The 15,360-nt window shown below is 35.3% G+C and overlaps 1 protein-coding gene across 2 annotated transcripts in view; it reads right to left on the bottom strand.

Moving 5' to 3' along the window:
• Positions 1 to 15,360, bottom strand: part of INTS7 (integrator complex subunit 7) — an 88,235-nt gene that overhangs the window by 56,272 nt on the left and 16,603 nt on the right. For both annotated transcript variants that reach the window (XM_007988507.3, XM_007988508.3), the window contains 4 exons: positions 13,201 to 13,338; positions 8,977 to 9,023; positions 4,830 to 5,029; positions 4,218 to 4,340 (listed from right to left, as the gene is read on the bottom strand). In XM_007988507.3, coding sequence (XP_007986698.1) covers positions 4,218 to 4,340; positions 4,830 to 5,029; positions 8,977 to 9,023; positions 13,201 to 13,338 — 508 coding nt within the window. The remainder of the gene's footprint in view (positions 1 to 4,217; positions 4,341 to 4,829; positions 5,030 to 8,976; positions 9,024 to 13,200; positions 13,339 to 15,360) is intronic.

The following is a 15,360-nucleotide window of genomic DNA, read 5'->3' as shown; positions in this document are numbered from 1 at the left end:
CTCATGTAGAATAAAAAGCTAAAGTCCTTAAGAAGGACTCAAAGGCCCTAAATGCCTATTCTTCCCTATCATCACCTAACATCACCTCCTACTAATCTCCCCTATTAACAATCACACTGACCTCACACTCATGAATGTTCTCACTTAAGGGCCTTCAGGCTTTTCTCCTGCTGATAATATCCTACCTTCAGGGGCCCACAAAATTGACATTCCCTTCTTTAGGTCTTTCCATAAATGTCAATTTCTCAGTGAGGGTTTCTCTAACCAGCCCTAAAACTGCAACCTCCACCTTCCATATTCTCTAATCTTCTTCCTGACTTAATTTTTCTTGGCAGCATTTATCACTATCTGACGTCTCTGCCTAGCAGAAGCAAATGCAAATCTCTACAGGAAAGTACTTTCTAGTCTGAGCCTCAAATAATTCCCACACATACTTCTCCAAGAATAATGAGTAGTTCAAAGTGAAAAACAACCACGTAAACAAGGAAAAAGGGTATAGAAACAGAGAGCAGAGACAAATCTGCAGACTTTAGATAAACTGAAAAATAATTATTGAACTAAAACATATATAAGAAGAAATTACCGAGAACACAGCACAGAGACAGAAAATAGAAAACAAGATAAGGCACATGAAGGATTAACGGGAGAAGGGTTACCATACCTTTAATAGGAGGTCCAGAAGAAAAGGTGAGAAAAAGAGACAGTGGCAATATCTGAAGAAATTACAAGTAACAATTTCCCAGAATTGCTGAAAGATACCAATCTTCTGATTCAAGAAATCAAACACAGTCTAGTTTAAAAAGAAATTCACAACTAGACATTTCATAGTGAAACTACAGAAAATCAAATCAAAGAGAACAATTGTAAAGCAAAAAAAAAAAAAAAAAAAAAAAAAAAATCCTTCCAAAGAGTATTACTACTTTTCAGCAGCAATAAAGAAAACCAGTAGACAGCAGAATGGTATCCTCAACGCCCTGGGAATTCTATCCTGAGAAAGCATCTTTCAAGATTGAGGACAAAATGAAAGCATTTTTAGGCAAGCAAATATTGAGACGGTTTACCACCACAGACTCTCACTCAAGGACCTTCTGAAGGCAAAAGGAAAAGTAACTAGGAAATAGCTGAGATGCAAGAGAGCAAAGACAATGGAAGGTCCAAATGAATAATTAATTTCCTAAACAATAACAAAACTATATAAGAAAAAATAGTTTAATTGTATTTTATGTAACTTGTATTTTAATTACAAGTTTAGAGTGATGAAACAATAATACATAAAAGTTTAGAGTGATGAAAAGGGCATTCAAGTGTGTTCAAAGGACTTTCAGCAGAATTAACTTTAGACTGATAAAAATGACTATCAGTTATGTTTTCATTTCTAGGATAACAACTAAAAGAATATTTAACAAGACTGTATACTTCCAGACTAGTCAAGTCCAATGGAATGGTAAAATATAAAAAATAATCAATCCAGAAAGAAACCCCCATCTCCTCCAAAGAGTGAAAAGGTACAGGGGAGAAAGAGAAAAAACACAAAATAAAATGGTAGATTTAAACTCAAATGTGTGATAAATCACAGTAAATCAGGTGAATCAAATGCTCCATCTGAAAATGACAAAAGACTGCCAGGCTGGATTAAAAATAATCCAATTAGGCCGGGCATGGTGGCTCACACCTGTAATCCCAGCACTTTGGGAGGCTGAGGCAGGTGGATTGCTTGACATCAAGAGTTCAGGACCAGCCTGGGCAACATGATGATGATTCTCTACTAAAAATACAAAAATTAGCCGGGTGTGGTGGCATATGCCTGTAGTCCCAGCTACTTGGGAAGTTGAGATGGGAGGATCGCTTGAACCCTGGAGGTAGAGGTTGCAGTAAGTAAGCCAAGACTGTACCATTGCACTCCAGCCTGGGTGACAGAGCAAAATTCTGTCTCAAAAAAAAAAAAAAAAAAAAAAAAAATCCAATTAAATATTAAATGCTGTTTATAAGAAACATGTGAAACATAAAGATATACAAAGATTGAAACTAAAAAGATGGTAAACAACCTATCATGTCAAAAAATGTAAAAGAAAGCTAAAGTAGTGATATTAATATCAGACGAAATAGACTAGGGCAAGAGACACGTTAAAGGGACCTAAAATAAGCGGAAAGATAAAATATGTTCATGCACTGGAAGACAGTATTATAAAGTTACCATACAAACTGATCTTTATATTCAGTGTAATCCCAATCAAACTGTTAAATTTGACAAGTTGGTTGTGAAATTTATACAGAATTGCCAAGGACCAACAAAGTATGAGTATTCAAAATATATAAAAAATAATTACGAATCAACAGAAAAATAGGCAAGAGACCTGAATAGCCATGTCATAAGAGAAAATCCAAATGATCAATAAACATATTAAAAAGGTTCAATTTCTTTAATAATCAAGGAGTCACACATAAAAAGTACAATTTCTAAACTGGTAAAAATTTAAGTCTGATAAGTCTATGTGTTGGTAAGGATGTGATCAATGGATGCCCTCATACACAGCAGGAATGTAAACTGGTTCATTGACTTTGGAAAATAGTTTGACGTTATCTGTTAAAATTGAAGATACGCATTTTCTATAAGTCAGAAATTTCATTCCTAGGTATACACTCTAAAGAAATTAGCATGTGTGCACTGGGAGACAAACAGAAGAATGTTCTGCACTGTTTGCAAAAGGCCCATGCTGGAAATAACCCATCGAGAGCAAATAAACTGTGATACATTCATACAATGGGGTACTACATCACAATTAAAGGGAAAAGACATGGATAAGTCTCACCAGTGTAATGCCAAGCAAAAGAAACAAAAAGAAAGCTAAACAGTATTCTTTAGGAATACATGTGAAGAAGGTAAAAGAAGAGCAAAGAAATTATTATCACGAAAGTCAAAATAGTGGTTTGCTTTTGGTAGGTGTAAAGTTTCAATCAGGAAGGACCATGCAAGGGAAGGAAGCAGGGTTCTGTGATCCTGTAATGTTCTATTTCCAGCTGGATGGCAGTTGCATGGGTTTTCGCTTAGAAGTATTTAAACTATTTATACATTTTTACATACTTTTCTCACTTAAAAGTATTTAAACTATTTATATATTTTACATACTTCTCTGTATGTGTGATCTATCTCACAGTAAGAAAAAAATGAGAAGGAATAATACCGTGCTTCTCACTGATCTTTCTAAACTGGGTTTGGTTCTTTATACAAATTCTCTAAAATGACTAAAGTGGCTGGGCACATTCTCTTCTCGGAAAGATAGCATTATTTAGTAGAAAAAGCAGTAGGACTATGGATCAGAGGACAGAAGCTCTCTGAATTAAATTCTTAATTTACTTCTCTTAAGATGCTCTCTTAAGCATATAAAGTCTTTCTGAACCCTAAGTGCTTATCTACGAAATGTAGATTTAACAACTGTCCTTATCTTGGGATATCTGTGACCATCAAATCATAATATAGTAAATTAAAAGATGTTTAGAAAACTGCAAACAAACAGAAAAACAAACACAGCAGTTTAGTTTTAATAATCTGAAATTCAAAGATTTTTGATCCACTGGAGTCATGATGATGCTAAGAGATAAAAACTTCCATTCCATTTTAAATAGCATTATTTGCAAAATGATGTGTCTCTACTGGTAATGGGTAAACAGGGTTCTATTTTGAGAAAACAATAAACATAAAATATTAATTTAACCTAACAGATGGTAATAGATGGTGTCAAAGATGTCACATTAAAAGTCTAAAGAGTGAGATCTGCTCTTCTGTTTACAAAAGAAGACTGAAGAATGTCTTCGGCTCTCCATGGAGAAATATACTTCCCAAGTTGTCCATCCAGTCCCATCTCCATTACAGATAACAGTCAGCCCCTAAATTTTTCTCCCCAAATTGATTGAAAAATACAAGAATAAAAAAAACAATGTAATTGGGCTTCTCAATTAGCCTTAGTGCCACTATGGGAAAATGAACAAGCAACTGAGTGGCAAGTTTCATTGACTAAAACAAACATTGAAGTATAGAAGTTTTATATATTTATTGTGCCATTTATAAAATAACTTCTGCCACAAACATCAACAATGCTTTAGAAGCTTTTCATATTCAACCACTTAGATGACAAAGACAATATAAAAATGCAAAACATTTTACTATATTGTAATGTTATATTATTTTTTCTATATAAAATGTTACAAGTTCTACATACCTGAATATTCTCCCTACTCCAAGTATGTGGTGTTTTACTAGCAAGTAATTTCAGATCTTGAATAGCAAGTCTCTTTACTGCCTTCCTGGGATCATTCTTCAAATACTGCAATAGAAGCTGAATCTATAAAGGAAATAAGTCACTCCATAAACAATACTGTAACTGAAATGATCATTAGAAATGCAGTGTAGTTTAGTGAAACTTATAAAGGGACAGGATTCACTTCAAATCAGAGCTCTGTCACTCATTAGCTACGTGCCCACATTTGGACCTCTTTCTCCATGTTTGTAAAATACTACCATTTAACTTTAAAGTTTTAGCACATGACCTGGCATTTAACAGATACTCAATCCTTTCTTTCTTTCTTTTTTTTTTTAATATGGCCAACTTCACAGCCAGCCATGTACCCCACAACATCTCATTTTCCTCAAGGGATCCCAACAATCAGTACTGTGAACAGAGAGAATAAAAAAGCAAGCAAAAGGAAATTAATCTGACCTTTATTACAGAAAAGAACCTTAATGTCCTCCAGACTTATGGGCCACTTTCTTATTTCTAATCATATATTTAAGTTTACCAGAGAATAGGCAGTTTAAAGAAAATTGAAATTACCTGCTTAGGTGTATCAACCAAAGATGAAGCTGCAAGTAGAGTGAAAGTGTGCAAAGACACAATCACCATTTTGGTGGACGGATAGGATGTGACCAGCTGTTGTAAAAGCTGACGAGCACTGGAAGCCAAGATTGCATCATGGTGCATGTGCTGTAGGATGGGTATCAATTTTAGCTTCAAGTCTACTGGTGTCGCTAAACCTAGACACAAAAAGAATTCTCAAGGTATTTGTGATCATCATCCTTAAAAATATTCCAGATTAAAAAGCTGTGACTCAATTAGCAAAATTGCACTTGAGAAACACGGTATACTAATATTATATTTGTAACATTAAAGATTATACTAGAACCAAACAATAAATTCAGTATTTTTTCCAAAGTATTTATCTTGACATTAACTTTTCAATGATTATAAAACTACATGCTGATAATAAGAACTGTCTTTAAAAAGCACAGTAGAAACAAAGTCATATTTGCTGCCTATTTCCTCTCATTATCATAATAAAAAATTATACATACACATACACATATATATATACACACACACACACACACACACACACTTGATGGCTACAGTCTGATTATACTTATGATTTTAATTATTTCCTTCAACAACTAAATCAGAATCAGGATGTGAATAAACTGTGTGTAGAACAGTTTTGAAATCCTCTGAACTTTGTGTAGTAAACGCCTTTCTTTATTGCATACACAACTGGGTCCGTGAAGACTAACCCTAATCCACGTTTTCCTGTCAACAGTGGAGTGAAACCAACAAATCTTTTCTTCTATGGCATGGCTTTGCGGTAATGGTGAACACAAATTTCTCAGTCATAATGTATGACCACATACATGCCACAAGCTAATTATACTCTGCATATCGCTGGTTTTTCCATGGTGAAATAATTGTGGGTATGAACATAAGACAGCACTTCAATGTCCAACAGTTGCCTACATCAACAAACTCCATTGCTAGATGGCCTCTACTTGGGTTTGCCAGAGGGAAATGAATGAGATCAGAGTATTCCCTGCTTTCCTCTCTGCAGGGTCACATCATGCTCATGTTGTTGTTATTTTGTTCCTTAAGGTTCTGAATGCACTTGACACTGCTGACCATTCTATCTTTGAAACTCTCTCCTAATGGCTTTGGCTCTTCCACTCTTACTGTTTTCTGACCTCTTTCTCTGGCTGTTCCTTCTTAACCTCCTTTGCAATCTCCTCGTCTGTCCACACTTTAATTTCTGATATTACCATAGGTTGGTAATAAATTATCTTCTCATTCTATGTGCTTTCCCTGAGTGAGCTGATATAATTCCATGGTTTCCCTTATTAGCTAAATGTGAAAGGTTGCCACCCACCCGTCCTCCTGCCCAGGACATCAGATGCATGTATCTCATTACCTTCTGGTCATCTGCACTAGGAGGTCTCAGAAGAATTTTGTATTAATAGGGCCCAAAGAGAACTGATCTTCACCTTGAAACTGCCCCTCCAAAAATACTCCTGTCTCAGTAAATGACATCATTACAGCTCCTGAGGCCCTGGAGTCTTTCTTAATTAATGAAAGAAGGATTCTCTCACATCCCATTTCCAAATGTATTAGCAAATCTTACTGGTTCTATCTTCAAAATAAAATCCAAAACTAACTCTACCTCCGTCGTTACCATGCCGATCCACTTCCACTATCATCTCTTGACTAAATTATAGAAAGTGTCCTAAGTATTCTCCCTACTTAGACCTTTCCCCATGGCAGACTCCACTCTCATATCCCCCCTTTCCTCTACTGCAAGTTTATTCTCAACCCAGTACTCAGAGAGATCTTAGTGCTTACAGGCATCTTTACTAAAGATTTAGTGAGGCGCGGAGATTTTACTTGGCAGAAACACAAGCGGCTTAAAACCAAATGTCAGGATACTCTGTTCCTAAAACTCCTCTTCCATTTCCATGTCTTGGGTTCCAATTTTCCTCCACTTTTCCTCCACCCACACTCCTATGTTTTCCTCTACCTCTCTCTTCTCCTAATTCCTGTTCTTTTAGATTTTTCTAAGATAAAATTTAAGGAACAATAAAGTAATGAATCTTAAGTGTACAGATTAATGAATTTCTACATATGTACATTCCCATATAACTACCATCAGATACACAGAATACTCCAGCATCCTAGAAGGCTCACCTGTATAGCTCTCATCAATTCCCTTGCTATCTGCCCTCTGAGTTTAACCAATGGAGAGCCCAGCACGAGTTGCAGAGAATGAGGTCAGAGTAATTATTCCCTGGTTCTCTCACAGAAGGGTCACATCATGCTCCTGGAGGTTAGTTTCTCAAAGTGGCCCTCCTGACATGACTCCAAGTTTCTAGTAACCTCTCTTTAACCTATACCCTTAGAGGTGTGGTAAAAGCTATTACAGGCTCAAAAACTACATTATCCCCTACAGTATACCCTGGCCATGCCTTTGTGAATGGTTCCTTTATTACACCTTCCTTGAGTTATCTTAATTCAAATGTGCCACCTGTTTCCTGCTGAGATCTTGTCTGATATAGCAGGCAATTGATAAAATCCTGGTCAATGAATAAGTGATGCTTCCTTCTAATGTCATAAGGATACCTTTCTGCAGGAAAGCCCTTTTGCTAATGGTGGAAGAAAAAAGACAAAGGAATAAGGGGAAAACAACAAAGCTCATTCACTGTAGCTTGGTCTTTAAGTGATTTTTATTATTTATGCAAGTGAGCAAGTTCTCTTTCATTTTAATTTGAAGGACAATTTAAATGCATGTAAAATATAACTACACTAAGAAATTCATGCCTTAGAAAGACACAATGGCATAGTGGTTAAAAGCGTGGGCCTCAAAGCCAAACTGCAAGTTATCAGCTTTTTGACTGTGAACCAATCATTCGGCTTTAGTGTGGCTCCATTTCCTTTCCTGTAAAACGAACATAATAGTATTACCTATCCAAGGCTGCCACGTTGCACAATTCAAAGGAATGCTCTTTATAAGAATATAAACAAAGTGGTGTTCTCTAGAGTCATGCAATGCTATAGCCCAAGAGCTCCCTTTTATGACTGCTAGGATAAATCAGGGGTAAGACACAGGTATTAACCCTATGGGAGTTCTTGGGCTCCCATAATGACTGTTATAAGGATAAATAGGGTTAATACACATGACTCATGATATAAAAGAAGAGACTGGAAAACCAGAGCTTTGTAATCTATGGTAAGGAATCTGGATTTGATTCTAACTGCAACTGGGAGACACTGGAGGGACATTAGCAGAGAGTTCCAGAGCTCCTAATAACGTTACTCTCTCTCAGACAGAGCAGTCTTCCCTAAACTAATCATGCACCCCATAAGTATGCTTTGGTGAATGATGGACCACATGACAGACGGTGGTCCCATAAGATTATAATGGAGCTGAAAAATTCCGAGTAACTTCAGAGATCCTGTAGTCACTGTAACACCACAGTGCAATATATTACCTTTTCTACCTCAGATATACAAATACTTATCATTTTGTTACAATTGCCTATGGTATTCAGCATAGTTATACGCTGCATAGGCTTACAATAGGCTATACCATATAGCCTAAGTGTATAGGAGGCTATACCATTTCGGTTTATGTAAGTACACTCTATGAAGCTCAAACAACAAAACTGCCTAAGGACACATTTCTCACACAGGATCCCCACTGTTAAGCAATGCAGGACTATATCAGCATGGCTCACTCCTTTTTCTCCTTCATGTCTCACTCAAATATCACTTCATCAGAGACTGTCTCTGATCAATATATACAAGAAAGTCCCTTCTCTGATCAATATATATAAAATAGATAAGTCCCTTCTCTCCCCCCACCGACTTACTTTTGAGACTCTCTATCCTTATTCTCTCACTTCTTCACCATAGCACCAGAAATGTCACATGCACATTTGTCTATCCCCACACACCCCACCCCCGACTAGAGTGTAGGTTAGAGGGGGTAAGGACTTTGTTTTGCTCACTCCTGTATCCTCAGCGTTTATAACAGTGTGGGCACATAGAAGATACTTAATAAATATTATTTGAATGTATGGTGACTAGCAAATAATAAGTACTTAATTAGTGTTAGCAACTATTATAAATCTCATTAAGTCACTCATAATACTAAATGAAGAATACATACCTTGAATCATTTCACTGATCTTGTTACAGATTCCTACAGCAAAATCCCTTTGGGAAAAGAGAACAGAAAAAACTTTAAAACCAAAAAATTACACTTGCTTGTATTTTCTAAGGACTTAAAAGAAATAAAACACAATTAGCACAGAAGAAATCCAATATTCCAAACTGCAACTAACATTCCAAGGTCAGGTGCTCGGATTAGAGGAGGTGGTAAGAAACACAACTAAAACAAAAACTCCAGCAACCAAATGGGCTATGCCAACACTGCTGTAAAGCAGCTCACTTAGGCCATTATCACAATACAGTGTTTTTTTTCATAACACTAACAAGCATCTGAAATTATTTTGTGTTTATATAACAACAGGGCCTGACCATTTTCACCCCTATATTTCTGGTACTTAGAAAAGTGTCTGAACATGGTGGATATTCAGTAAGTATTTCTTTAATAACCATAAAAAGACTTCTTATAACAACTTGAAATTTAAAAATCAGTTACATACCTTTAGGGCCAAGAAACTGCAAACAAGGAGACTGCAGGCTTTTTGTGTGTAACAATATTTTCAAAACTATTTTTTAAATAACATTTTAAAAATTCTTAATGTCAACATTTAAATACAGTGAGCCCAAATAGAATAATCTGGTTTTTCAGATTATCCCCTCTCCTTTGCCAAAAATTGAGACCTGAGCACTGGGCATCCATTCCCGCACTGTTAACAACAGGCTGGTGCCATGGGGCACTTTAGATGGAGCGGATGTGCTTCAGTTCACCACAGATGCCACTAGGGGACACTACTCTCACTGACAATGTTCACCTGGCCCCTGAAAACATCTGAGCTTGTAACTCCTGCTTTGCGACCCAGAGACTAGCAATTTAAAATTTTCTGAATAAAAAAATTTAAAATTTTTAGAATAAAACAGATGTGGTGACGGTAGGAGACAGGGGAAGAAAAGGATTAAATAAATTCTAAAGGTCTTATTTGGCTTGTTACTCTGATTTAATATCCAAAACCGATCAATACAGACACTAGAAAAAAAATCTATCAGCACTGACCAAGATATGTGATCTCAAGCCAGGTCATTATTTCTGGGAGAAGACATGAACACTGATCTCAAAAATATAAATCTTGTCAGCTGGTCACAGTAGCTCACACCTGTAATCCCAGAAATTTGGGAGGCTGAGGTGAGAGGATCACTTGGGTCCAGGAGTTCGAGGCTGCAGTGTGCCATGACTGCATCAGCCTAGGTGACAAGAGACTCATTTGGTAATTTTTAATATAATAAATTACAAGTTATCACATTAAAGCGTGGTATATTAAAAACTGTTTCTACATAAACTGCTAATTTAGATGTTTAATCATCATTTCCACAAGTGAAGAATCTTGCTGTTTCTCTTACTTGGTCTTAATCATTTTCCAAAACCAGTAATTACACAGACTGAAATAAAATTAGCTTCTAATAAGAACACAAGAGAAAAACTGAACTAAAAGTGATTCTCATATATAAAATTTAATCACTAAATTACAAATTTATCATCCAAATTTAGAAACTAAATTTAGAAAACTATTTTTGGAAGCACTGGAAGTACATATTTAATCTGACATACTATGAAGCACTGACACCTTGGCAGTGGTAATCAGATGATAATTATTCACTAGGCACAACTCTTAATCAGTAAAAGTACAGTCATGTACAGCATAATAACGTTTTGGTCAACAACAAACCACATATATGACAGCGGCTTCAAGAGATTGTTTAACAGAGCTGAAAAATTCATATTGGCCAGAGATGTCTTGATGTCTGACCCTGTGTAGGTCTAGGTTAATGTATGTGTCCCTGTGTGTTTTCTTTGAGGGGTCTCACTATATTGCCTAGGCTGGTCTTGAACTCCTGAGCTCAAGCGGATACCCCAGCCTCAGCCTCCCAATTACAGGCTGGAATTACAGGCGTGAGACACTGTGCCCAGTTATGTCTTAATTTTAACAAAAAAAGCTTACAGAATAAGGATATAAAGAAATACGTTTATCCAGCTATATGTTTGTATTTTAAGCTAAGTGTTATTATAAAAGAGTCAAAAAGTTAAAAGAAATTAAGACTGTATAAAGTTAAAAAGTTACAGTAAGTTAAAGCTAATTTATCATTGAAGGAAGAAAAACTTCAAAAATAAATTTAGTGAAGCCTAAGTGTACAGTGTTCAGGAAGTCTACAGTAGTAATACAGTAACGTCCTAGGCTTTCACTTTCATTTACCGCTCACTCACTGATCACCCAGAGCAAATTCCAGTCCTGCAAGCTCCATTCATGGTAAGTGCCCTATACAGGAATACCATTTTTATCTTTTATGCCACATTTTTACTGAACCTTTTCTATGTGTAGATATACAAATACTTACCACTGTGTTCCAATTGCCTACAGTATTCAGTACAGAAATATGCTATACAGGTTTACAGCCTAGGGGCAACAGGTTATACCATATAACCTAGGTGTATAGTAGGTTATACCATCTAGATTTGTGTAAGTCCTCTATGATGTTTGCACAATGATGAAATTGCCTAACAATGCATTTCTCAGAATGTAACCTCATAGTTAAGAGACATGTGACTGAAATTTTTAAAAGTCCTCAAAACTAATGACTCTCAATGAGAAAAAAAAAATGCTTATTTTCAAAGGCACAAAAAGGAACTGTACTTATTCAGATATTTCTGATCATCAATTACAGCCACATCTATTTATTAATTTTGATCCATGAAATTTAAAACTATATGCTTTCTATTATCTACTTTTTCAATAAGAATTACTGGAACTCTGAAGGTTTGATAAGAATAGCTGAAGGGGCCGGGCACAGTGGCTCACGCCTGTAATTCCAGAACTTTGGGAGGCCGAGGCAGGTGGATCACCTGAGGTCAGGAGTTCAAGACTAGCCTGGCCAACATGCTGAAACCCCGTCTCTATTAAAAATACAAAAGTTAGCTAGGGATGGTGGCAGGTGCCTATAATCCCAGTTACTTGGGAGGCTGAGGCAGAAGAATTGCTTGAACCCGGGAGGCGGAGGTTACTGTGAGCTGAGATTGTGCCCCTGTACTCCAGCCTGGGTGACAAGAGCGAAACTCCATCTCAAAAAACAAAACAAAACAAAAGCTGAAGAGAAGGGTATGCAAATACTAATTTTTTTAATGTTAAAAAAAATTTATTATTCACCTGGTTATAAAACTGGAACTTGTTCATGCCAAGATATAGAGAAATTTATAAAAAGAAAACAAAAATTATATACAATCTTACCACTCAGAGACAAGATTTTTATATATATCCTTCCAGTCTTTTTTTCTATTGCATAAATACAAATACTAGGCCTTTTTGTTTTTTCAACAAACCTGTTATATTACATAAGTTAGTAGGGTTTTTTTTTTAAACAAACCTGTCATATTACATAACCTATTATGTAAACTGCTTCCAAATACGTTTCTAAAAACATTTAAGTTGTTACCGTATTCTATTGTATGATCATAATTTATCTAAGCTCAATGACAGAAATGTAGGTTGCTTCTCATTTCTTTTGTTGTTACAAGTAACACTACAACTAGCATCCATACAAATAATTATCAGTACATATTACTGATATCTTAGGATAAATTCTGGAAGTGAATTTCCTGGGTCAAAGGGATGTACCTGTTTAAGGCTTTTCACACATATTACCAAAACACTCCCCAGAAGGCAATGCTACTTTTCCTGTCAGTCAGGGGGATATTATATTTTATTTTACAGAAGAGAAACAAGCCAATCAAACATAGTAATAAAACCATGGTCAACATTTAATCCTCCCGCCCACCCCCCCAAAAAAAATACTGTTCTGTAAAACAAGTGTAGGATATGACATTCTGAATAGGTTAAAATTGGTTTTGATTCAAGTTACTGTCTTTGCCAAACTGTGGACAGCTCTAATGCAAAACAAATTAACATTAGAAGACAGTGGGTAAGCATTTTAGTATTACAGATGTATATGTCTGAGAGAAGCTCCTTAGTGAATAAAGCCTCTGCTACCCAATGAAGCCTTCCCCAACTAATCTATGCTGATCCTGTCCTTCTGGAAACTCATTTCATTTACACAATTAATGCCAACATTTGTACTTCCATTTTCTATTTTATGAATTTAAGTCTTGTTTTCCCAGTGTAAGGTAAACCTTCTCAGAAAATATACCTTGTCATTTAGGGATGTGCTTTTGTATGCTTACTTTGACTGTGCAGAGAAGTTTGCAGCAGCAAAAACAGCAGCTTCAACTTCTACATTATCATGTGAATCTAAACTCTGACGAATACTGTGATGAGCATTCTTCCTCTCAGGAATTATTGATGCCAGACTTCCCAACATCCTACAGAAATAGAGAAAGCCAAGAATATCGGGCATATGATAAAGTCAAGGTCAGAAAAGGAAGAGGCCAGGCAAAGTCAGATTATCAAAACTAAAGTTTATAGGTAATTCCATGTAACTCTGGTTAATAAAGCATAACTTTAGAAATCCATGACTCAAATTTTAAACACTTTTACATATTTCAATATGTCAGAAAAATTAAGATGGCTTATCTAAAAAGCAAAATTTTTAACAATCACCTTGAAGTACATTCCAGGTACCAAACAGCCCAGAAAGGAAACTTCTGAATTATTAAAGCATCAAAATATCAATTTTCCAATGTTGCATAAAGAAGTCCATTTCAGCAAAGCATTAAGAATACTACTTTTTTGCTGTTAAGCAGATACACAAAGTAAAAAAAAGTAAGACCTCCCAATCTTTTTTTCCCACATCAGTAAATATTGGTATGATGATTTTCAAATGTCCTCAAGATCAAGAAAGGAGTGGTTGAGTACACCCCTGGGGCTCATGCCAGAATCAACAATGGTGCAGAAGGTAAAGCTTGGAAAACAGTCTACTTCATAATAAAATTACACAATTAGAAAGGAAAAAAATCTATTGTTTATGATATAAACCACAGAAAGTAGTTTGAAAAATCCTTTCAGTAGAAAGGCATAAATTTTAGATATTTGCAAAACACTGCAGTAAACAAAACCTACAATGTTCCTACAATGACAACCTTTTTCAAAGTCAACATCCTAAATAACCTTCCAATGTGACATGTAATCACCTAATTATTCCCTGTAATTACACTCAATCAATTAGTATTGTTCCTAGTACTATTAAGTTTAAGTAATACTATTAGTAGCAAGAAACTAAAATGGACTAAATATGTAATTTATATTTAATTTGAAGGTTTTGAAATTATACATTTTTGAAAAGAAATAACAAATGACTATTAATCTATTATAACAGAAAAGATTAGACTAGTCTAATACTGACACATTTAACGACTTATTCCCACTGCTTCCAGCTTAATTTTTCTCTTCCTACTTGAGTACCTCCTTCTAGAACATTTACAAAATAGGTCCTATATGGCAAACCTCCTAAGGCCTTGTGTGCCTGAGAATCTTTTTATTTTACTACTCTTTAAAATGAAAACTGGATAGATATAAAATTCTTAGCTCAATTTTCCTTTAATACTTATTGCAACAAGTGTTACTGTTGAAAAATCTGATTTAAATATAATTTTTTTTTTTCCTTTAAAGTGATCCTTCTTTTTGGAAGCTTTCTAGAGATCGCTAGTTTTACTGATAACCATAGTGCTTAAAAAAAAGAGTTGAGGCAAGAGTCAACTGCCATGACTTAGAGAAAGGCAAGCATGCAAAATGAATAACAAATATTAATCTACATTCTTACCAAAATATTCAGGCTAGCTTTAAATTATTTATGAAATTCATTCCACCAGTTAAATTCTATTATCTTTTGATTTAAAAAAAAAACCACGTTTGTGAAAAACAATTCAAACATTACAAAAAAAGTCAAATGGAAAAGCCTCTTGTAATCTATAACCCAAAGACTCTACCAAAAATAATCACTGTTAATGGTATATATTCCTCTAGATTTTTTTCTGAGCCTATATAAACATACATATTAGTATTAACTGACAAAATGAGTTAATAAAATTGATACTATTTGACAACTTTTTAAAACTTAATATCTTTCTATGTCAGCATATATAGACTCACAACTCACTTTACTCTTTAAAAGTTATACAGTAGTTCACAAATAGCCATTCCCACGTTGATTTTTCCCCAATTTTTCATTCCACAAAAATGACACTATAATCATCTATATACATATATTCACCAACTTTTAAAAATGATTTATTTTAAAAATTCCTACAGGTATATTTGCTGAAGTAAAAGGGTAAAAATATCTTAAGTTTAAATTCTGGGCCAGACGCAGTGGCTCCCACCTGTAATCCCAACACTATGGTAGGCTGAGGCGGGCAGATCACCTGAGGTCAGGTGTTCAAGACCAG

This window comes from Chlorocebus sabaeus, chromosome 25 (assembly GCF_047675955.1).
Source record: "Chlorocebus sabaeus isolate Y175 chromosome 25, mChlSab1.0.hap1, whole genome shotgun sequence".
NCBI lineage: Eukaryota > Metazoa > Chordata > Mammalia > Primates > Cercopithecidae > Chlorocebus > Chlorocebus sabaeus.
This window is presented reverse-complemented; position numbering and strand designations above follow the sequence as displayed.